The sequence below is a fragment of the Eretmochelys imbricata genome, chromosome 13 (assembly GCF_965152235.1).
Source record: "Eretmochelys imbricata isolate rEreImb1 chromosome 13, rEreImb1.hap1, whole genome shotgun sequence".
NCBI classification, from domain to species: Eukaryota; Metazoa; Chordata; order Testudines; family Cheloniidae; genus Eretmochelys; species Eretmochelys imbricata.
Window position 1 is genome coordinate 38,449,978 of NC_135584.1, and position 23,472 is coordinate 38,473,449.

Sequence of the window (23,472 nt, forward strand, 5' to 3'; positions counted from 1 at the left end):
AATTGGCTTGAAATCAACAGGAAGAAATTAAATAGAGACAAGTGAAAAGTTTTTGTGGATACAGACTAACATAGCTACCCCTCTGATACTTGAAGTGCAAATAATTTCACTTAGGAAGGAAAAATCAAAGGCACAGCTGCAAACTGGGGACTAACTGGCTAGGAGGGTCGTACTGCTGACAAGGATCCAGGGTTAGGGTGGATCACAAATTGCAGATGAGTCCCCAACGCGATGCAGCTGTGAAAAAGGCTAATATCATTCTGGGGTATATTAACAGGAGTCTTATATGTAAACCATGGAAGGTCATTCTCCTACTCTACTCAGCATTGGGGAGACGTCAGCTGGAGAACTACGTCCAATTCTGGGATTTTAGGAAAGATGTGGACAAATTCGAGAGAGTCCAGAGGAGAGCAACAAAAATGATCAAAGGTTTCGAAAACCTAACCTATGAGGAAAGGGTTTTTTTTAAAAACGGGCTTTTTTAGTCTTGAGAAAAGAAGACTGAGGGCACCTGATAACAGTCTTCCAATATGTGAAGGGCTGTTACAAAGAGGGCGGGGATCAATTGTTCCTCATCTTAGGGAAAAGTTTCTAACTGTAAGGGGAGTTAAGCTCTGTAATCGGCTTCCAAAGGAGGTTGTGGAAGCCCCATCTCTGGAGGCTTTGGAGACCAGGTGGGACAAACACCTGTTGGAGATGGTCTACATCAGTGCTTCTCAAGCAATCTGACGTGGGGGACCGGCAATTTTTTTCCCCAGTGTGCACGCAGACTGGCAGCTGATGGCTCACGGACCGGCACCAATCCGCGGACCACTGCTTTGAGTAGCACTGGTCTACATTGTCCTACCTCAGTGCACGGGGCTGGACTTCATGACCCCTCCAGGTCCCTTCCAGCCTGACATGTCTCATTTTATAGAATCATGGGGGAGGGGGCGGCAGAAAGACCATAGGAGGTTAAAGGGAGGTTTAATGACAAACAGGAGATGGGAAATTTACAGAGATTTACATCAGCTTGAACATTCCTGGTAAAGGGGAGATTTGCTGAGAAGTTGGGAGAATAGAAACTTCTTCCTTCCTTTTGAACAGTCCCAGTCTCTCTGCAGCAGGCAAAGAAACACAATCACATCTCATTTTGCCAGGGATGTTTTCGGCTGGAGACTTGGTGTGTGCCTGCCAATATGAAGGAGACCTTGGGAGAATATGCACAGTGAGTGTGGTAAGCTTCACAGATCTTCATTGGCCCTATGATGTTGCAGGGAACACAGAGGCAAGGAGCTGAGGGGACACAGAGGCAAGGAGCTTGAAGTCCAGCCCCATGCACTGAGGTAGGACAGTGTAATTTCCCCTGGAGGTTAAAGAGTGTCTGGGTTGATCATTGCCAGAGGTATAGGTGAGTAACTGCTGATGGAACCATCGTTCTTGGTTCTCCTCCTTCGTTCCCACTTGAAACCTACCAATGAGAAAAGCAAATCAGTGACATTGCTAACGTACTTGGGGCATTTCATAATGTGTTTCTATTCCACGTTAGGGTTCTGGCTCAGAATGGGAAAGGGTGGGGTGCACTTAGATGGGACAGCAACAAGGGATAGCAAAGCAAGGAAGCCAGGAGGGGGCATTGTGGATAGCTCAATAGAGGGCACACTCCCCTGGGGAAAAGTGCTGTCTGCAATGCCCCCATGCATTGCTAGGGGGTGCTGTGCTGCAGGGAGCGGCGGCTCAGTAGGGGCTGTTCTTGCATCTTAATCAGCACTGACTCCAATGCACCAGCATAACACTAGGGGGTGCTGTGATGCAGGGAGCGGGGCACGGGGGGCTCTCCCCTAATAGTCAGTGCTGACCACAGTATCACAGTGTGGTGCTAGAGGGCGCTGTGCTGCAGGAAGTGGAGTGAGGGGGCTCCCCCCTGATAGTCAGTGCTGACCACAGTGCCAGAGTGCGGTGGTAGGGGGCGCTGTGAGGCAGAGAGAGAGGTAGGGCAGTGTTGAGCCCAATGCCCCAAGATGGCACTGTGCTGCAGGGAGCAGGGCCAGGGCCCAGTAGGGGGTGTGTCACAGCAGAGAAACCATAATAAACCTGGTCTGCTGCATGGAAGGGGAAACCGAGGCACACTACCTCATGGCATTGCTGGCTAAATGCCAAGTTACCTACACTCTAGAAAACATTAATATCTGCATTGAGTTAATACCAGTTGGAAAAGAAGACGGTTTAACAATACTGAACAGATACAAAGAGATGCTTTCTAGCATCCCAGAGGAGACACACTGGCTATCTTCTGAAATGACCAGACTGATCCACAAAGGATTAAAAGATACACAGAACTTTACAAGAGCTCATGGGGGTAACATGACAATGCTTAGCAACACTTAGGAGTTGTATGGTCAAAGCCTAAAGAGGACCTTGGGTCCACTGCCACCGCATTAGTCAGTGACTAAAACTCCTGCAGTGAACTAAGAGGGATGGGGTGATGCTCTGTACCTCAAAGTAGCACCGTATTCACCACTCTCATACAATTATGATATGTTTGCTACAAAGTGTACTTTGTGAGGTATTATTTTAAAAGTCTTCATCGGTTGAACATTAATGTCCTGTTGGATTGCGTATGCTGTCATTGTATGGGAAGTTACGGAGTATTGCTGTGTGTGTGACTGAGATATGTTGTGAGGTTGGGAACACCCACAACCAGCCTTTCAGGTACAACAGTGGAGTAGCCAGGCAGTATTAATGGCTCATCAACACCCATCAAGGAAAGAATCCACTTTCCATAGACTGTATACAATGGAGACTGCTTGACCAATGGGGACCACCTGATCTTAGCAAGAAAGTATAAAAGAGGGAAAGTAACATCATCTCTTGGCCTCACTTCCAAAACACGTTTGGAGGACAAAGACCTTGAACTGTGGGAGGCAGGTCCCAGGCTGGAGAAGAGTCCTAGCCTGTGTACTGAGGATCTATAATCTGCTTGTACCATCTTCAGAGTGAGACACTGCTTGATTCAAATCCTGTTTAGTCTGTAGAACTTAGACTGTGAATTTATTTTTATTTCTTAAGGAACCAACTTTGATATCTGCACTTGCTCCTTATAATCACTTTGAAACCGTTTTTCTGTAGTTAATCATCTGTTCTATATTTTACCTAAAACAGTGTGTTTTGGTTCAAGTGCCTGGGGAATCTCAGCTCAGGTTACAAAGATGGGTGCACGTCCACTTCTGTTGATGAAGTGGGGAACGAGGTAATGAGCTTACCCTGGCCAGGCTTCTGACCAGTGCAAGATGATACTGCTGGGGGAGGGGGAGCTGGGGGAATTGGCTGGAGCCTCTCTTTTGATGTTTCATGGGTGCCTGGGAGATCATTCATGTACCTCAGTTGGGCGTGTCCCTGCCTGTGGATGGCTGTGTAAGTGCCGTGCCTGTCAGAGGTTTGTGGCTTGACAGCATGTCACAGTGTGAGAGCTGTAGCTCACGAAACCTTATGCTCAAATAAATTTGTTAGTCTCTAAGGTGCCACAAGTCCTCCTTTTCTTTTTGTGAATACAGACTAACACGGCTGCTACTCTGAAACCTGTGAGAGAGTGTGACGTTCGGTACCACATGGGAACACCCTACACCCCCATGTTCATCCTTATAAAATGATTGTGTGGTATCCAGTGCAAAGTTTGTCATGTCGGGTGTCTTCAGAAGGCTCGTGATGTACTGAGCTTGGTTATTATAGTGATGTTGTAGTAATTGTATTAGTAATGTTATAGGTCATAATTTCATGTATATAGTTATGAGGCTGAAAATGTATCCTCATGGCTTAAAGCAAGCCCAGGCAAAAACTCTCTAAGAGCAGACGGCCAGTTCATACCTCATCGAGGCATGTAGGGGACAAACCCAGCCCTACCTCACAGGAACAAAGGATGCTGGCCTAGGCAGCAACAAAAGGATCTGTTTGAGTGAGTCACCCCCCTTCCTTTGGTCAGTTTGGGACTGCAATGAGGTAATGTTCACCTGACTCTGAAGGGGGGGGGCAAAGCCAAGATGGAAGAAAGAACATGCTAAAAGGGAGAGACGTTTGCCATGCTCTTCCTCTCTCTTCCACCTACATCTACAGACATGACCACCGCCATGCGACTGAAGCATGGGAGAACCCGGCTGAAGGGAAACCAGCCAGCCTGTGGTGAGAAGCATCTAAGGTTGTAAGGGCACTGAAAGTGTTAAGATCAGCTTAGAATGCGTTTTGCTTTTATTTCTTTTGCCCAAAGCTGACTTGTTATGCTTTGAGTTATAATCACTTATAATCACTCCTTCCCCTGCCCCCCACTATGTAATTTGCCCAGGACTCTGGCCATAAACTCCAGTATATCCCCAGACCTGCTGACCTGATTCTGTTCTCCTAAATTCCTCTACCCCAGCTGCTTCCATGAGATCTAGCATCTGCTTTTGCCCTTCCACTCATTTGTGCAGCTGACTTCAAGCTGCTGTGTTCCATCCTAGAGCTGGCTGCATCTCAGCCTAGAGCGAGTGATTGCTGGGTGACGTCTCATTGCACTTGTAGGCCCAGATACCCCACCCCAGAGTTGGCTGCATTTCAGCACCAGTCGTGTGACCTCCTGTCAGTATTGCTTGAATGCCCACCATTCCTCACCCTGAGCTCTCCTCTGTGAGGCCCCCTGTGGGTGAGCTGTGTGCACGGTCATCCTGGATGCCTTGGTCCCAATCCCCATCCTGGCCTCTCTCCCATGAAACACAATTCTTTGCACCTTATAACTACTCAATTACCCATGATCTATTGCAGCAGAGCCTCCCTCCTGTAAACTCCCCACACTCCTTTACCCCAAATTACCCACCGTCCTTTGCACTGAAGTCCTGTATTACCAAATCACCGATGAGCCCATGAAAGGAAGTCCTGCCCTAGCCAACTACACAGAGTCCTTTGCAATAGGGTCTTGTGATCCTAAATTAATCTTGCAGGTGGAGGGGGGAGGAAGGAGAGGGACTGAGAGCTGCGGCACCAGGTAGGGGTGAGCGCCCTGTGCTTCCGACACGGTGCCTAGGTCCCATTTCTCATCCCCATCTCTCTCCCTACGCACCTTTCTTCTTCCTCTTGTAGAAACAGATGAGAAGCAGCAGCAGAACCAGACCCACCGCGGCACCAATGCACCCAGCCACCAGGGCAATGGGCAGAGACCAGGTAGCTACGAGAAGGGGAAAGGAGAGGTGTTAATCGCCAGCAATCATATGGACAGGAGAACAGGGAATAGGCACCTACTACCTCCACTATACCCCAGACAGGGCAGGGAACTACGGGTGCCCTCCCCTATAAGGGAAGATTTACTGCCTGCCAGATGCTTTTGGTACCAGCCATGGTGAAATGCTGCCACCTGTGTGTCAATCAGCGATACTGCAACAGGGGGGAATGGGTCTCCTTACTGTCCCCTTTAAAGTTTGCAACCAAGGTCTCTCCTTGAAGGTAGCAGGGGCCTGCTGGTATGATACTGAGGTGGCTTCATTTTGGGGGGCTGTCAGGCGCATTTGGGGGCCTCACCCTTCACAGTGATGTTCACAGGCCAGTTTCTGGGGGTTGGGACCATCTCCCATTCATGTTCTCCTGGTACCTATATTGTATATTGAACATGAGAGGCAGCAGAGGATGGGGCAGGGGAGGGGTGGCTATACTGAATAATGGGCACTAGGGGGCAGCAGAGGGTGGGGGCGGGGAAGGGGCGGCTATACTGTATAATGGCACTAGGGGGCAGCAGAGGGTGAGGGTGGGGAAGGGGCGGCTATACTGTATAATAGGCACTAAGGGGCAGCAGAGAGTGGGGGCGGGGAAGGGGCGGCTATACTGTATAATGGGCACTAGGGGGCAGCAGAGGGTGAGGGTGGGGAAGGGGCGGCTGTACTGTATAATAGGCACTAGGGAGCAGCAGAGGGTGGGGGCGGGAAGGGGCGGCTATACTGTATCATGGGCACTAGGGAGCAGCAGAGGGTGGGGGTGGGGAAGGGGCGGCTATACTGAGTAATGGGCACTAAGGGTAGTATAAGGAATGGCAGTTGAGTCAGGCAGCCATTCATTACACAGCTGCATCATTTCAACAACCGTTGTCCTTCAAAAGACAGCTGGGTGTGTGTGTTTCCCTGTTCTCCCCACTGCAGGACTCTGCAGTATAACTTCAATGGCATTTGGAGGTTCACCCTTCATGGTGACGTTCACAGCCCGACTGCTGGGGGACGGGATCCACCTCCCCCTCACGTTCTCCTCATAGCCGCAGGTGAATTCCCCGGAGCTCGCAGGACCAGCCCGTGGGAAAGTGAGCATCATGGAATCCGTGCTGGACTCTTTGGTGCTGATCTCAGACCCCATGTCTCCGGGGTCAATCTCAGCCCCGTCTTTATAGAAGTGAAATCTCCACTCGCTGGCATCTCCAGGGGCTGTGCAGGTGAGGACTAAGGGGACCCCCTTGATCACCACCCCGGATGGGGGATCCAGGCTCAGCACCGGCAAGGGAAGGGGATCTGAGGGGAGGACAAAGTGGATGGGTCAGCAGGAGATCCAGATTGGGGAAACTGGTAAAAGGTCCACTCTACTGTATAATGGGCACTAGGGGGCAGCAGAGGGTGGGGGTGGGGAAGTGGCGGCTATACTGTATAATAGGCACTAAGGGGCAGCAGAGGGTGAGGGTGGGGAAGGGGCGGCTATACTGTGTAATGGGCACTAGGGGGCAGCAGAGGGTGGGGGTGGGGAAGTGGCGGCTATACTGTATAATAGGCACTAAGGGGCAGCAGAGGGTGAGGGTGGGGAAGGGGCGGCTATACTGTGTAATGGGCACTAGGGGGCAGCAGAGGGTGGGGGCGGGGAAGGGGCAGCTATACTGTATAATGGGCACTAGGGGGCAGCAGAGGGTGGGGGTGGGGAAGGGGTGGATGTACTGTATAATGGGCAATAGGGGCAGCAGAGGGTGGGGGTGGGGAAGGGGCGGCTATACTGTGTAATGGGCACTAAGGGTAGTATAAGGAATGGCAGTTGAGTCAGGCAGCCATTCATTACACAGCTGCATCATTTCAACAACCGTTGTCCTTCAAAAGACAGCTGGGTGTGTGTGTTTCCCTGTTCTCCCCACTGCAGGACTCTGCAGTATAACTTCAATGGCATTTGGAGGTTTAATGGCAGCCTCACCCTTCATGGTGATGTTCACAGCCCGACTCCTGGGGGACGGGATCCACCTCCCCCTCACGTTCTCCTCATAGCCGCAGGTGAATTCCCCGGAGCTCGCAGGACCAGCCCGTGGGAAAGTGAGCATCATGGAATCCGTGCTGGACTCTTTGGTGCTGATCTCAGACCCCATGTCTCCGGGGTCAATCTCAGCCCCGTCTTTATAGAAGTGAAATCTCCACTCGCTGGCATCTCCAGGGGCTGTGCAGGTGAGGACTAAGGGGACCCCCTTGATCACCACCCCGGATGGGGGATCCAGGCTCAGCACCGGCAACGGAAGGGGATCTGAGGGGAGAACAAAGTGGATGGGTCAGCAGGAGATCCAGATTGGGGAAACTGGTAAAAAGTCCACTCTACTGTATAATGGGCACTAGGGGGCAGCAGAGGGTGGGGTGGGGAAGGGGCGGCTGTACTATATAATGGTCACCAGGGGGCAGCAGAGGGTGGGGGCGGGGAAGGGGCGGCTATACTGTGTAATGGGCACTAAGGGGCAGCAGAGGGTGGGGGCGGGGAAGGGGCAGCTATACTGTATAATAGGCACTAGGGGGCAGCAGAGGGTGAGGGTGGGGAAGGGGCGGCTATACTGTATAATAGGCACTAGGGGGCAGCAGAGGGTGAGGGTGGGGAAGGGGCATCTATACTGAGTAATGGGCACTAAGGGTAGTATAAGGAATGGCAGTTGAGTCAGGCAGCCATTCATTACACAGCTGCATCATTTCAACAACCGTTGTCCTTCAAAAGACAGCTGGGTGTGTGTGTTTCCCTGTTCTCCCCACTGCAGGACTCTGCAGTATAACTTCAATGGCATTTGGAGGTTTAGTGGCAGCCTCACCCTTCGTGGTGACGTTCACAGCCTGACTCCTGGGGGACGGGATCCACCTCCCCCTCACGTTCTCCTCATAGCCGCAGGTGAATTCCCCGGAGCTCGCAGGACCAGCCCGTGGGAAAGTGAGCATCATGGAATCCGTGCTGGACTCTTTGGTGCTGATCTCAGACCCCATGTCTCCGGGGACAATCTCAGCCCCGTCTTTATAGAAGTGAAATCTCCACTCGCTGGCATCTCCAGGGGCTGTGCAGGTGAGGACTAAGGGGACCCCTTTGATCACCACCCCGGATGGGGGATCCAGGATCAGCACCGGCAAGGGAAGGGGATCTGAGGGGAGGACAAAGTGGATGGGTCAGCAGGAGATCCAGATTGGGGAAACTGGTAAAAGGTCCACTCTACTGTATAATGGGCACTAGGGGGCTGCAGAGGGTGGCGGTGGGGAAGGGGCAGCTGTACTGTATAATGGACACTGGGGCAGCAGAGGGTGGGGGTGGGGAAGGGGCGGCTATACTGTATAATGGGCACTAGGGGGCAGCAGAGGGTGGGGGTGGGGAAGGGGCGGCTATACTGTATAATGGGCACTAGGGGGCAGCAGAGGGTGAGGGTGGGGAAGGGGCGGCTATACTGTTTAATGGGCACTAGGGGGCAGCAGAGGGTGGGGGTGGGGAAGGGGCGGCTATACTGTGTAATGGGCACTAAGGGGCAGCAGAGGGTGGGGGCGGGGAAGGGGCGGCTATACTGTGTAATGGGCACTAAGGGGCAGCAGAGGGTGGGGGCGGGGAAGGGGCGGCTATACTGTATATTAGGCACTGGGGGCAGCAGAGGGTGAGGTGGGGAAGGGGCGGCTATACTATGTAATGGGCACTAAGGGGCAGCAGAGGGTGGGGGCGGGGAAGGGGCGGCTATACTGTATATTAGGCACTGGGGGCAGCAGAGGGTGAGGTGGGGAAGGGGCGGCTATACTGTATAATAGGCACTAGGGGGCAGCAGAGGGTGAGGGTGGGGAAGGGGCGGCTATACTGTATAATAGGCACTAGGGGGCAGCAGAGGGTGAGGGTGGGGAAGGGGCGGCTATACTGTGTAATGGGCACTAGGGGGCAGCAGAGGGTGGGGGTGGGGAAGGGGCGGCCATACTGTATAATAGGCACTAGGGGGCAGCAGAGGGTGAGGGTGGGGAACGGGCGGCTATACTGTATAATAGGCACTAGGGGGCAGCAGAGGGTGAGGGTGGGGAAGGGGCGGCTATACTGTGTAATGGGCACTAGGGGGCAGCAGAGGGTGGGGGTGGGGAAGGGGCGGCTATACTGTATAATAGGCACTAGGGGGCAGCAGAGGGTGAGGGTGGGGAACGGGCGGCTATACTGTATAATAGGCACTAGGGGGCAGCAGAGGGTGAGGGTGGGGAAGGGGCGGCTATACTGTGTAATGGGCACTAGGGGGCAGCAGAGGGTGGGGGCGGGGAAGGGGCAGCTATACTGTATAATAGGCACTAGGGAGCAGCAGAGGGTGGGGGTGGGGAAGGGGCGGCTATACTGTGTAATGGGCACTAGGGGGCAGCAGAGGGTGAGGGTGGGGAAGGGGCGGCTATACTGTATAATGGGCACTAGGGAGCAGCAGAGGGTGGGGGTGGGGAAGGGGTGGCTATACTGAGTAATGGGCACTAAGGGTAGTATAAGGAATGGCAGTTGAATCAGGCAGCCATTCATTACACAGCTGCATCATTTCAACAACCGTTGTCCTTCAAAAGACAGCTGGGTGTGTGTGTTTCCCTGTTCTCTCCACTGCAGGACTCTGCAGTATAACTTCAATGGCATTTGGAGGTTTAATGGCAGCCTCACCCTTCATGGTGATGTTCACAGCCCGACTCCTGAGGGACGGGATCCACCTCCCCCTCACGTTCTCCTCATAGCCGCAGGTGAATTCCCCGGAGCTCGCAGGACCAGCCCGTGGGAAAGTGAGCATCATGGAATCCGTGCTGGACTCTTTGGTGCTGATCTCAGACCCCATGTCCCCGGGGACAATCTCAGCCCCGTCTTTATAGAAGTGAAATCTCCACTCGCTGGCATCTCCAGGGGCTGTGCAGGTGAGGACTAAGGGGACCCCTTTGATCACCACCCCGGATGGGGGATCCAGGCTCAGCACCGGCAACGGAAGGGGATCTGAGGGGAGGACAAAGTGGATGGGTCAGCAGGAGATCCAGATTGGGGAAACTGGTAAAAGGTCCACTCTACTGTATAATGGGCACTAGGGGGCAGCAGAAGGTGGGGGTGGGGAAGGGGCGGCTGTACTATATTATGGGCACCAGGGGGCAGCAGAGGGTGGGGGTGGGGAAGGGGTGGCTATACTGTATAATGGGCACTAGGGGGCAGCAGAGGGTGGGGGTGGGGAAGGGGCGGCTGTACTATATAATGGGCACCAGGGGGCAGCAGAGGGTGGGGGTGGGGAAGGGGCGGCTGTACTGTATAATGGGCACTAGGGGGCAGCAGAGGGTGGGGGTGGGGAAGGGGCGGCTGTACTATATAATGGGCACCAGGGGGCAGCAGAGGGCGGGGGTGGGGAAGGGGCGGCTGTACTGTATAATGGTCACCAGGGGGCAGCAGAGGGTGGGGGTGGGGAAGGGGCGGCTGTACTGTATAATGGTCACCAGGGGGCAGCAGAGGGTGGGGGCGGGAAGGGGCGGCTATACTGTATAATGGGCACCAGGGGGCAGCAGAGGGTGGGGGTGGGGAAGGGGCGGCTGTACTGTATAATGGTCACCAGGGGGCAGCAGAGGGTGGGGGCGGGGAAGGGGCGGCTATACTATGTAATGGGCACTAAGGGGCAGCAGAGGGTGGGGGTGGGGAAGGGGCGGCTATACTGTGTAATAGGCACTAGGGGGCAGCAGAGGGTGAGGGTGGGGAAGGGGCGGCTATACTGTATAATAGGCACTAGGGGGCAGCAGAGGATGGGGGCGGGGAAGGGGCGGCTATATTGTATAATAGGCACTAGGGAGCAGCAGAGGGTGAGGGTGGGGAAGGGGCATCTATACTGAGTAATGGGCACTAGGGGGCAGCAGAGGGTGAGGGTGGGGAAGGGGCGGCTATACTGTATAATAGGCACTAGGGGGCAGCAGAGGGTGGGGGTGGGGAAGGGGCGGCTATACTGAGTAATGGGCACTAAGGGTAGTATAAGGAATGGCAGTTGAGTCAGGCAGCCATTCATTACACAGCTGCATCATTTCAACAACCGTTGTCCTTCAAAAGACAGCTGGGTGTGTGTGTTTCCCTGTTCTCCCCACTGCAGGACTCTGCAGTATAACTTCAATGGCATTTGGAGGTTTAGTGGCAGCCTCACCCTTCGTGGTGACGTTCACAGCCTGACTCCTGGGGGACGGGATCCACCTCCCCCTCACGTTCTCCTCATAGCCGCAGGTGAATTCCCCGGAGCTCGCAGGACCAGCCCGTGGGAAAGTGAGCATCATGGAATCCGTGCTGGACTCTTTGGTGCTGATCTCAGACCCCATGTCCCCGGGGACAATCTCAGCCCCGTCTTTATAGAAGTGAAATCTCCACTCGCTGGCATCTCCAGGGGCTGTGCAGGTGAGGACTAAGGGGACCCCTTTGATCACCACCCCGGATGGGGGATCCAGGCTCAGCACCGGCAAGGGAAGGGGATCTGAGGGGAGGACAAAGTGGATGGGTCAGCAGGAGATCCAGATTGGGGAAACTGGTAAAAGGTCCACTCTACTGTATAATGGGCACTAGGGGGCTGCAGAGGGTGGGGGCGGGGAAGGGGCGGCTGTACTGTATAATGAGCAGCAGGGGGCAGCAGAGGGTGGGGGCGGGGAAGAGGCAGCTGTACTGTTTAATGGGCACCAGGGAGCAGCGGGGGGGGGGGAAGGGGCGGCTGTACTGTATAATGGGCACCAGGGGGCAGCAGAGGGTGGGGTGGGGAAGGGGCGGCTGTACTGTGTAATGGGCACCAGGGGGCAGCAGAGGGTAGGGGTGGGGAGGGGGCGGCTGTTCTATATAATGGGCACTGGGGCAGCGGAGGGTTGGGGTGGGGTAGGGGCGGCTATACTGTATAATGGGAACTGGGGCAGCAGAAGGTGTGGGCAGGGAAGCGGCGGCTCTACTTTATAAAAAGCTATCAAGAGAGTAGCAAGAAGGGTTTCTTCAGAGATGTTAGCCACAAGAAGAAAGTCAAGGAAAGTGTGGGCCCCTTACTGAATGAGGGAGGCAACCTAGTGACAGAGGATGTGGAAAAAGCTATTGCACTCAATCCTTTTTTGCCTCTGTCTTCACAAACAAGGTCAGCTCCCAGACCGCTGCACTGGGCAGCACAGCATAGGGAGGAGGTGGCCAGCCCCCTGTGGAGAAAGAGGTGGTTCGGGACTATTTAGAAAAGCTGGACGAGCACTAGTCAATGGGGCCGGACGAGTTGCATCCGAGAGTGCTAAAGGAGTTGGCGGATGTGATTGCAGAGCCATTGGCCATTATCTTTGAAACCTCATGGCGATCGAGGGAGGTCCCGGACGACTGGAAAAAGGCTAATGTAGTGCCCATCTTTAAAAAAGGGAAGAAGGAGGATCCTGGGAACTACAGGCCGGTCAGCCTCACCTCAGTCCCTGGAAAAATCATGGAGCAGGTCCTCAAGGAATCCATTCTGAAGCACTTAGAGGAGAGGAAAGTGATCAGGAACAGTCAGCATGGATTCACCAAGGGTAAGTCATGCCTGACTAATCTAATTGCCTTCTATGACGAGATAACTGGCTCTGTGGATGAAGGGAAAGCAGTGGACATGTTGTTCCTTGACTTAGGAAAGCTTTTGACATGGTCTCCCACAGTATTCTTGCCAGCAAGTTAAAGAGGTATGGGCTGGATGAATGGACTATAAGGTGGATAGAAAGTTGGCTAGCTTGTCGGGCTCAAGGGGTAGTGATCAATGGCTCCATGTCTATTTGTCTGCAGGTATCAAGTGGAGTGCCCCAAGGGTCGGTCCTGGGGCCGGTTTTGTTCAATATCTTCATTAATGATCTGGAGGATGGTATGGATTGCATTGCACCCTCAGCAGTTTGCAGATGACACTAAACTGGGGGGAGAGGTAGATACGCTGGAGGGTAGGGATAGGATACAGAGAGCCCTAGACAAATTAGAGAATTGGGCCAAAAGAAATCTGATGAGGTTCAACAAGGACAAGTGCAGAGTCCTGCACTTTGGACGGAAGAATCCCATGCACTGCTACAGACTAGGAACCGAATGGCTCGGCAGCAGTTCTGCAGAAAAGGACCTAGAGGTTACAGTGGACGAGAAGCTGGATATGAGTCAACAGTGTGCCATTGTTGCCAAGAAGGCCAATGACAATGACAATGAATTGGCTGTATAAGTAGGAGCATTGCCAGCAGATCGAGAGATATAATCATTCCCCTCTATTCGACATTGGTGAGGCCTCATCTGGAGTACTGTGTCCAGTTTTGGGCCCCACAGTACAAGAAGGATGTGGAAAAATTGGAAAATGTCCAGCAGAGGGCAACAAAAATGATGAGGGGATGGAGCACATGACTTATGAGGAGAGGCTGAGGGAACTGGGATTGTTTAATCTGCGGAAGAGAAGAATGAGGGGGGATTTGATAGCTGCTTTCAACTACCTGAAAGGGGGTTCCAAAGAGAATGGACCTAGACTGTCCTCAGTGGTGGCAGATGACAGGACAAGGAGCAATGGTCTCAAGTTGCAGTGTGGGAGGTCTAGGTTGGATATTAGGAAAAACTTTTTCACTAGGAGAGTGGTGAAGCCCTGGAATGGGTTCCCTAGGGAGGTGGTGGAATCCCCTTCCTTAGAAGTTTTTAAGGTCAGGCTTGACAGAGCCCTGGCTGGGATGATTTAGTTGGGGACTAGTCCTGCTTTGAGCAGGGGGTTGGACTTGATGACCTCCTGAGGTCCCTTCCAACCCTGATATTCTATGATTCTATGATTCTATGGGACAGGATAAGGAATGCAAGTTGCATTGAGGAGGCATTTATTTCACCTCTGCGTCACCCCAACAATCGTTCTCCTTCAAAAGGCAGCTGAGTGTGTGCACAGGTGCCCATGTGTGTCCCTTTGCCCCCTATTTGAGGAAGCACTGAATATATCTTGCATTGGATTTCAGTCTCTAGGGCATCCTCACCCTTCACGGTGATGTTCACAGGCCAGCTCCTTGGGGACGGGACCCACCTTCCGCTCACATTCTCCTCATACCCGCAGGTGAATTCCCCGGCGCTGTTGGGACCAGCCCGTGGGATGCTCAGCACAGAGACATTCCTAGAGCTGGTGCCGGGCTCCTTGATGCTGATCTCAGACCCCACATCTCCAGGGACAATCTTTGCTCCATCTTTGTAGAAGTGAAACCTCCATTCGCTGGCAGCCCCAGGGGCTGTGCAGGTGATGAGCAGAGGGAAACCTTTGTTCACCTCTCCTGATGGGGGATCCATGCTCAGCACTGGTCGTGGAGGGGGATCTGCGGGGAGCAGCAACACAGAGAGGTTAGCACGGGAACCACAGTGCTGAGTGTGGAAAAGCAGTGGCTATACCAGGGGTGGCCAATCTGAGCCCGAGAAGGAGCCAGAATTTTCTAATGTACATTGCCAAAGAGCCACAGTAATACGTCAGCAACCCCCCATCAGCTCCCCATTCCCCCCACTCCCAGCTCCTCCCACCCACCGGCAGCCCCACCGATCAGCGCCTCCCCTCCCTCGCCGCACCTCGCCATCAGCTGTTTCCTGGTGTGCAGGAGGAGAGGGGAGAGGAGCGAAGGCAGGGCAGGCTCAGGGGAGGGGGCAGGAAGGGGTGGAGTGGGGGAAGGGGCTGTGGCAGAGCCAGGGGTTGAGCAGTGAGCACCCCCCCGACACGTTGGGAAGTTGGCTCCTGTAGCTCCAGCCCCGGAGTCGGTGCCTAGACAAGGAGCCGCAGGTTAACTTCTGAAGAGCCGCATGTGACTCTGGAGCCACAGCTTAGCCACCCCTGGGCTGTACTGTACAATGGGCACTAGGGGCAGCAGAGGGTGGGAGTGGGGGAGGGGCAGCTGTACTGTATAATGGGCACTAGGGGCAGCAAAGGGTGGGGGCGGGGAAGGGGCGGCTGTACTGTATAATGGGCACTAGGGGCAGCAGAGGGTGGGGGCGAGGAAGGGGCGGCTGTACTGTACAATGGGCAGTAGGGGGCAGCAGAGGGTGGGGGCGAGGAAGGGGCGGCTGTACTGTATAATGGGCACTAGGGGGCAGCAGAGGGTGGGGTGGGGAAGGGGCGGCTATACTGTATCATGGGCACTAGGGGGCAGCAGAGGGTGGGGTGGGGAAGGGGCGGCTATACTGTATCATGGGCACTAGGGGGCAGCAGAGGGTGGGGGTGGGGGAGGGGCGGCTATACTGTATAATAGGCACTAGGGGGCAGCAGAGGGTGGGGAAGGGGCAGCCATGCTGGGTGGCACTGTTTGAGAGCCAAACATTTTTTTGCCTTACTGAGTTATTGGTTGCGGTGTGTGTGTGCGCTGTAGGAAGTGTTGTTTGTATGTAGGGGTTGATTTAATTCTCTAGGGCAGCCTCACCTTTCAAGGTAACAGTCACAGCCTGGCTCCTGGTGGACAGGATCCACCTCTCACTCTGTTTCTCCTCGTACTGACAGGTGTATTCCCCGGTGCTGTTGGTGTCAACTCGCGGGATGCTGAGCACAGAGACTGTCATTGAGCTAGTCCTGGTCTCCGCGGTGCTGATCTCAGACCCAGCGTCCCCAGGGATGATCTTGGCTCCATCCTGGTAGAAGTGAAACCTCAGCTCTCTGGCGTCCCCGGGGGCTGTGCAGGTGATGAGAAGGGGGTGCCCTTCGCTCACCACTCCAGACGTGGGATCCACACTCAGTGTCGGCTCTGCAGGGGGGTCTGAACGGGGCAGCAAAGGGTCGGGGTCAGCCAGGGCAGGAGATGGAGGAATGTGAAAATGTAGTTCGGAGAATGGAACAGATGCATCTTCCCTCCCTCCAGGACTTTGAACAAGTTGTTGGAGCTGGAATTGGGAATTCCTTCCTCAGAAAACTGCCTTGGGGGGTTGCTAGCCATTGGGTTACTGTGTTGGGCAGCCATGCTCCTGGAACCCTATGGGTCTTGGTTTTTATTGGACAACTAAGACTGGTGGCCATGTTGGTAGCTATGTTTGGGCAATCAGGGTCTTTTCAGTTGGGTAGGAATGTTGGATTGCCATGTTGTTGGCAGCTGAACAGCCATGATGGGTGGCCATTTTAGAAGTTGGGTGGCCATGTTGTTGCCAGTTGGGCAGCCATGTTTATTTTGTCGAGTGTGAGCAGCCATTTTGGATGGGCATGTTAGTATTTGGGCTGCCATGTTGGGCTGCAAAGTTGTTGCTAGTTGACCGGCCATATTTACTGGCCATTTTGCTAAGTGTGTGACTCCATATTGGATGGGCATGCTTGCCTGCTATTGGGCAGCCATACAGTTGCCAGTCGGACAGCCATGTTAGGTGTCCATGATTCGGGAATGAATGGCTGGGAAATAACCCATGAAAGATAAACCATGACATATATTACCTGCTCCTGACAGACAATGGGGCAGACAGACCCTCCTCCATAATGGCATGACTTTGACAGCCATTGACATTCAAAAGATAAGTGTGTGTGTGCGTGCGTGTGTAAAAGCAAGAACAAAGGGAGAAGCGTGTCTCTTGATATTTAAATAGCTACACTGTGGTGTACAGAGATAGATAGAGGGGGGTATGGAGAGAAGGAGAGAGAGAGAGAGTATGGGGATAGATAGATAAATAGATAGATACAGTAACTTCTTGCTTAAAGTTCATAGAATCATAGAATATCAGGATTGGAAGAGACCTCAGGAGGTCATCTAGTCCAACCCCCTGCTCAAAGCAGGACCAATCCCCAATTTTTGCCCCAGATCCCAAACGGCTCCCTCAAGGATTGAATTCACAACCCTGGGTTTAGCAAGCCAATGCTCAAACCACTGAGCTATCCCTCCCTCGGCATAAGTTGTAGTTATGTTCCAGAAAAATGCTTCTTTAAGCAAAGCGATGTTAAGCGAATCCAATTTCCCGATAAGAATTAATGTAAATAGGTGGGGTTAGGTTCCAGGGAACTGTTTTTTGCCAGACAAAAGACTATATATATACACACACACACAGTGTAAGTTTTAAACAAACAATTGAATACTGTACACAACAAAGATGATTGTGAAGGTTGGTTGAGGTGATGAAGCCAGAGGGTGGGATATTTCCCAGGGAATCCTTTACTGCTAAATGATGCACTTGGCTGAGCCCTCAAGGGTTAGCACATTGTTTTTAATGTAATCTCACACTCTACAAGGCAGAAGGGATGGAGGGAGGAAACACAACAGACGCAGGGCAGTGACTGCAAACATTCCCTGCCGAAACTGAACGTTATGATGAACCCAGGCTATCCCACTGGAGAGCACCACTCGCTCCACTTTCCAAAGTGCCAGGTGGTGCATGTGTGTGTGAGAGAGAGAGAGACACACACACACACTGGGTGTGTGTGAGAAAGAGAGAGAGACACCGTGTGTGTGTGTGTGAGAGAGAGACACGCATTGCCCCTTTAAGTACACTGACTCCATTCTAAGTACATTGCCTTTTTAAGTAGATCAGCAAGTTGAGACAGCAGCCGCTGCCAGCAAGCTCCCTCCGTCCTGAGCCCTGCCGTGTGTCCCCCACCCGCGTGGCGATGGGGGCCAGGAGCAGGGGCAGGAGCGGGAGCAGGAGGAGGGGACACCCTGACATCAGCAACGCTCTCCCCGCCCCCAGAAAGCAAGGCAGAGGGCAGGAGCGGAACAAGGCAGTGGCGGGGAGGGACAACTGAACTGCCGGCAATTGGTAGCGTGCTGGGTGGCTGCCACCCAGGAAACTTAGGGGAGCCGATGGGGGGGCTGCCGGCCCACCCTGGCTCCGAGCCCCCACCAGCTCCACCGGCTGCTCTCCCTGCAAGCAGTGGACAAAGCAGGCGGCTGCCAAACAGCGTTATAAGGGAGCATTGCGCAGCTTTAAACCAGCCTGTTCTCTACGAGATCAGCCACGTCACATCGTTAACCGGGGACGGTCAAGGAGGAGTTCCTGTAGATCAGGGGTCTCAAAGTCCTGGCCCACGGGCCGTCTGCGACCCAAGATCCTCCCCATTGTGGCCCGCGGGGCTCCAGCAATTTGGAGGCGGGTCTCTCCCTTGGTCCCGCCTGCTACCCTCCCCCTGGGCGTCCCCCTGGCGATTTAAAATGGCCCGGGGCCCCGCCCACCATCGGCAGCAGCGGCTCCACATGGCTGCCTGACCCTCCCTGTGGCCCCGGGGTGGGGCCTCCGCATGCTGCCCCTGCACCCAGTGGGAAGCTGCAGGGACGGTGCCTGAGGGCAGCAGCGCATGGAGGCCCCCTGGCCCATCCCGCCTTGGAGCCCCAGGTAAGCGCCGCACCCCCCAACCCCCTCCCAGAGCCTGCACCCCTCCCCCCTGCTCCTGCACCCCCACTCCCTGCCCCATCCCAGAGCCTGCACCCCTCCCCCCTGCTCCTGCACCCCCACTCCCTGCCCCATCCCAGAGCCTGCACCCCTCCCCCCTGCTCCTGCACCCCCACCCACTGCCCCATCCCAGAGCCTGCACCCCTCCCCCCTGCTCCTGCACCCCCACCCCCTGCCCCATCCCAGAGCCTGCACCCCTCCCCCCTGCTCCTGCACCCCCACTCCCTGCCCCATCCCAGAGCCTGCACCCCTCCCCCCTGCTCCTGCACCCCCACTCCCTGCCCCATCCCAGAGCCTGCACCCCTCCCCCCTGCTCCTGCACCCCCACCCCCTGCCCCATCCCAGAGCCTGCTCCCCAGAACCTTTCCCCCACCCAAACTCCCTCCAAGATCCCAACCTCTCACCCCTTCTGCACCCAAACTCCCTCCCAGAGCCTGCACCCCAATCCCCTGCCCCAGCCCAGAGCCTCTAACCAAACTATATCCCAGAGCCTGCACCCCAGACCCCCTCCCCCACCCAAACTCCCTTCCAGACCCCAACCTCTCACCCCTTCTGCATCCAAACTCCCTCCTAGAGCCTGCACCCTGCACCCCAATCCCCTGCCCCAGCCCAGAGCCTGCACCCCAGAACCCCTCCCCCACCCAAACTCCCTTCCAGAGCCCAACCTCTCACCCCTTCTGCACCCAACCCCCTCCCCTCACCCAGAGCCTTAGGCAGGTGGGAGGCAGAGTTTGGGGGGGCGGAGTTTTGGGCGGCATGAGTGACATTATTGTCCCACTGGGAGGATTTGAGGACTGGCACTAGTGCTAAGGTAAATTGAGTTGGAAACCCCTGCTGTAGCTCGTGTGACAAAGTCAGGCTGGACAGCTGCAGGAGGGGCTGGGAAAACAGGTGTGTCAGCCCTAGAATGGGAAAGGCCCTTTTTCCTACAAGCTGGGAAGGGATTACTTCAGGTCAATTAGGGACATCTGAGTCCAGTTAAGGGCTGCCTGAAACCTGTTAAAACCTCTCTCCGGGGCGGGGGAGAAGTTTGCTTCCGTGCATTATAGACTTGTTTCCCTTTGTTTGGCAGAGAAGCACTCCTCAGGCCTGCCCCGAGGCCGACCGGGAAAGCTCTGAGAAACAAACCCCGAAGAGGGAAGACAGACACGCTCCAGAGTGGGGCTGACTTACCCGAGGCCATGTCCCTGCCAGAGGAGGGAGCACTAAGTCCAGCAAGGCAAAAGGGGTGCCTTGCCACAATAAATTGTTAGATAGATAGACAGACAGACAGACGGACCTCACCTTTGACTCTGATGGTGATCCGGTTGCTCTCCCCGGAGTGGACGAAACGACCAGGCTTGCCCGTGTAATAGTTACAACTGTACGAACCCGCAATCCGTGGCTCGGTGATGTTGAGGTTGTAGGTGTGTTTCCACCCGGAGGACACCTTGGCTGAAACAGCCCATCCCATATTGCTGTAGTATTGGAATACCGACACCCGATCCTTTGCAGGGGGAGCAGAGCATGTGAGGCCCACGATGTCTCCAAGTAGGTATTCAACCTTCTGGGGATGCACGGAGAAGGCTGGGGCTGGGTGGTTAGCTGGGGAACCAAGGTTCCATTAGCACCGGCTCATAACCCACCATGGGGTCATGGGATTCAAGCAGAATCTCGGCGTTTGTTAAAAAGAGATGAAAGAGTGGTGAAGGAGGAAATCTCAAGATGGTGACGTGACTGTGACCTTCCTGAGTCTGCCCAGGGCCTGAGCCCCTCGCTGTGAGAAGGGGCAGCTGCCCTGTGTGTGACAGGGCTGAGGTGAACACGGCACAATCTCTCCCCCCTTGGGAAGGCGGAGGGAGGCCATCCTGCATCGGCTCCCCTCAGGGCTGCCCCGTGGCGTGATGCAAGGTACAAGAGAAAGAGGAGCTGGGAACTCCAAATAGATGTGGGGTCAGGCCACTTCCTCTCTGAGCGGAAGCATTCACAATGTGCAGGTTCCCTCCACCAGGGGAAGTGTGCTGGCTCAGCTGGTCCCGGAGCTGAGCTCATCATCATTAGCCCTGAGTTCCTCTCCACCCAGGTCCCCACAACCCCCCACCCCCGCCAGTTTATGGCTCCCTCCCCTGCAGAAGGCAGGGGGGCACCCATCTTTCATTGCCTGGTGGGAGCCTCTCTGCTGGGACCTGGACGGAGACCCACCCAACTCATCTCACCTGCTCTGGGACAGGAACGGTGTTAGTCGAAATAAACTGGGGCCGGCCAGGCATAAGGAGCAAAGAGGGAGTTGGAGACCTCTGGACTCAGCTACCCCCTACCTGCACTTCCACATCTCACAGCTTCAAAGGGGGGAAATACCCCACCCCGGCTCCCAAGACATTCCTACCCCCAGCAGTGGCATCTCAGCAAGGACCGGCATCAGCATTACCTGCAGGGGACACCAGCCGGGGAAGGAGCTGGAGAGAGGCTGAAAGAGAGAGAAGAGTTGATGAGACCTCCAAGTACACAAGAGATGGGATGCTGGGGAGAATGGGGGAGGTGGGTACCAGGAGAAGACAGACAGACAGACAGGGAAGTCACTCACCCAGCACAGGCAGAAGGAGAGTTAGCGCCATGCTGAACGGGTCCCTCTGGGGCTGGGAGCTGTGTTCTCAGCTCAGCCACCAGCTGTGTCTCCCTCCAGAAGGGTGACTGACCCTTCTGCTTTGTCCGTCCCACGAGATGGACAATCCCATGACAGGATGCGTTGCTCATCCCTCGGCCCTCCCTCCCTCCATCCCATGATCTCTGAGAAGTCACAGGCTCCAACCCAACACAGGAAATCCTGGCGCAACCACAATCTCGGCCTCTTCCCCTCCACAGCCCATCTATTCGCCTCCAGATGCCACCGGCCCTTGTTCTGTGGACCATCCACACACCTTTTCCTGCTGCCCCCTCCCAGCTCCAAGCTCCTGAGCTTGTATTTCCCACTCTGCAATCCAGCAAGTGTCCCTGCGCTAGGCTCCCAGCTCCTCGGCCGTCACCTCTCTTGGGTGGAGATGCACATCTCTCACCCTCCCGTGTGGGGATTTTCCTGGCTGCACGGTCTCCTGCCTTCACTGGGACTTCTCCGGCGAGTACCTCTGTCTATAGCTGGGTTTGCGCTGCCTTCCTCTCAGAGTCTATAAACAACACAATTGCTAGCGGTTTCCAGTGATCACACAGCACTTTCTAACCAAGCCCACTGCGTCCTGAGGGGGAAGCACTACTGGGGAAACATTTCAAAGCAACAAAAGACCCTCCACGCATGCTAATAGGCTCACCGGAGATCAACCCACCCATCCCCATCTTGGCTCTGGCCGGTGTCAGTCTTTCCAGCCCTCAGACCCTTGGCCTGGCCTCTCTGCTTGGACCTGGACTGGGGCCCTCTGTGGACCGGAGCTCCTCTCCTTTAGCTGGGGCAGAACCAACTAAACCCCAAGCCTGTTGTCAACCAAGCTATTTATCCACTGTCCTTTCTTCGTAGGCTCATCTTGGGAGAATCCAGTTTGAACCAATATTTGGGAGCATCTTCTGTGGTGGATGGGGGGCGGTATGTCTCTGAAGTTGTTACAACCTGTTCTTAGTTCCTGGGTGAGCTGTGGTTACCCCTCCCACCATGGGACTACACACAGTAATATCTCCCAGAGATAGAGCAGGAAAGTGTCCCATTTCCATCTCCGCGGTGCCCGGACCCCTTACCAGTAACGATCCAGTCCAGATTGGAAGACATCAGGAGGTGGAGAATTGACCTCTTCCCTTAGGAGTGCGTTCTAATGGCTGATCACCCTAAGCGGTGCCTTATTTCCAATTTGTATTTATCTGGTTTCAGCTATTTAGAAAAGCTGGACGAGCACAAGTCCATGGGGCCGGATGCACTGCATCCGAGGGTGCTAAAGGAGTTGGCGGATGTGATTGCAGAGCCATTGGCCATTATCTTTGAAAACTCATGGCAATTGGGAAAGGTCCCGGATGACTGGAAAAAGGTTAATGTAGTGCCCATCTTTAAAAAAGGGAGGAAGGAGGATCCGGGGAACTACAGGTCAGTCAGCCTCACCTCACTCCCTGGAAAAATTAAGGAGCAGGTCCTCAAGGAATCAATTCTGAAGCACTTAGAGGAGAGGAAAGTGATCACGAACAGCCAGCATGGATTCACCAAGGGCAAGTCATGCCTGACTAACTTAATTACCTTCTGTGATGAGATAACTGGTTCTGTGGATGAAGGGAAAGCAGTGGATGTGTTGTTCCTTGACTTTAGCAAAGCTTTTGATATGGTCTCCCACAGTATTCTTGCCAGCAAGTTAAAGAAGTATGGGCTGGATGAATGGACTATAAGGTGGATAGAAAGCTGGCCAAATCATCGGGTTCAATGGGTAGTGATCAATGGCTCCATGTCTAGTTGGCAGTTGGTATCAAGTGGAGTGCCCCAGGGGTCAGTCCTGGGGCCGGTTTTGTTCAATATCCTCATAAATGATCTGGAGGATGGTGTGGATTGCACTCTCAGCAAATTTGCGGACGATACTAAACTGGGAGGAGTGGTAGATACGCTGGAGGGGAGGGATAGGATACAGAGGGCCCTAGACAAATTAGAGGATTGGGCCAAAAAAAATCTGATGAGGTTCAACAAGGACAAGTGCAGAGTCCTGTACTTAGGACGGAAGAATCCAATGCACCGCTACAGACTAGGGACCGAATGGCTAGGCAGCAGTTCTACAGAAAAGGACCTAGGGGTTACAGTGGACAAGAAGCTGGATATGAGTCAACAGTGTGCCCTTGTTGCCAAGAAGGCTAACGGTATTTTGGGCTGTATAAGTAGGAGCATTGCCAGCAGATCGAGGGATATAATCGTTCCCCTCTATTCAACATTGGTGAGGCCACATCTGGAGTTCTGTGTCCAGTTTTGGGCCCCACACGACAAGAGGGATGTGGAAAAATTGGAAAGCATCCAGCAGAGGGCAACAAAAA

At 54.4% G+C, this 23,472-nt stretch overlaps 1 protein-coding gene across 1 annotated transcript; it reads right to left on the minus strand.

Moving 5' to 3' along the window:
* Positions 1-1,352: 1,352 nt before the first annotated feature.
* On the minus strand, positions 1,353-21,104 carry LOC144273252 (Fc receptor-like protein 5). The gene is made up of 12 exons (XM_077831756.1): positions 21,074-21,104; positions 20,918-20,956; positions 19,795-20,094; positions 15,579-15,908; positions 14,163-14,492; positions 11,351-11,671; positions 9,856-10,176; positions 8,024-8,344; positions 7,156-7,476; positions 6,174-6,494; positions 5,069-5,173; positions 1,353-1,450 (listed from the first exon to the last, which is right to left on the minus strand). The coding sequence occupies exons 1-12, from the start codon at positions 21,102-21,104 to the stop codon at positions 1,353-1,355; spliced, it is 2,838 nt and encodes a 945-aa protein (XP_077687882.1).
* Positions 21,105-23,472: the final 2,368 nt, after the last annotated feature.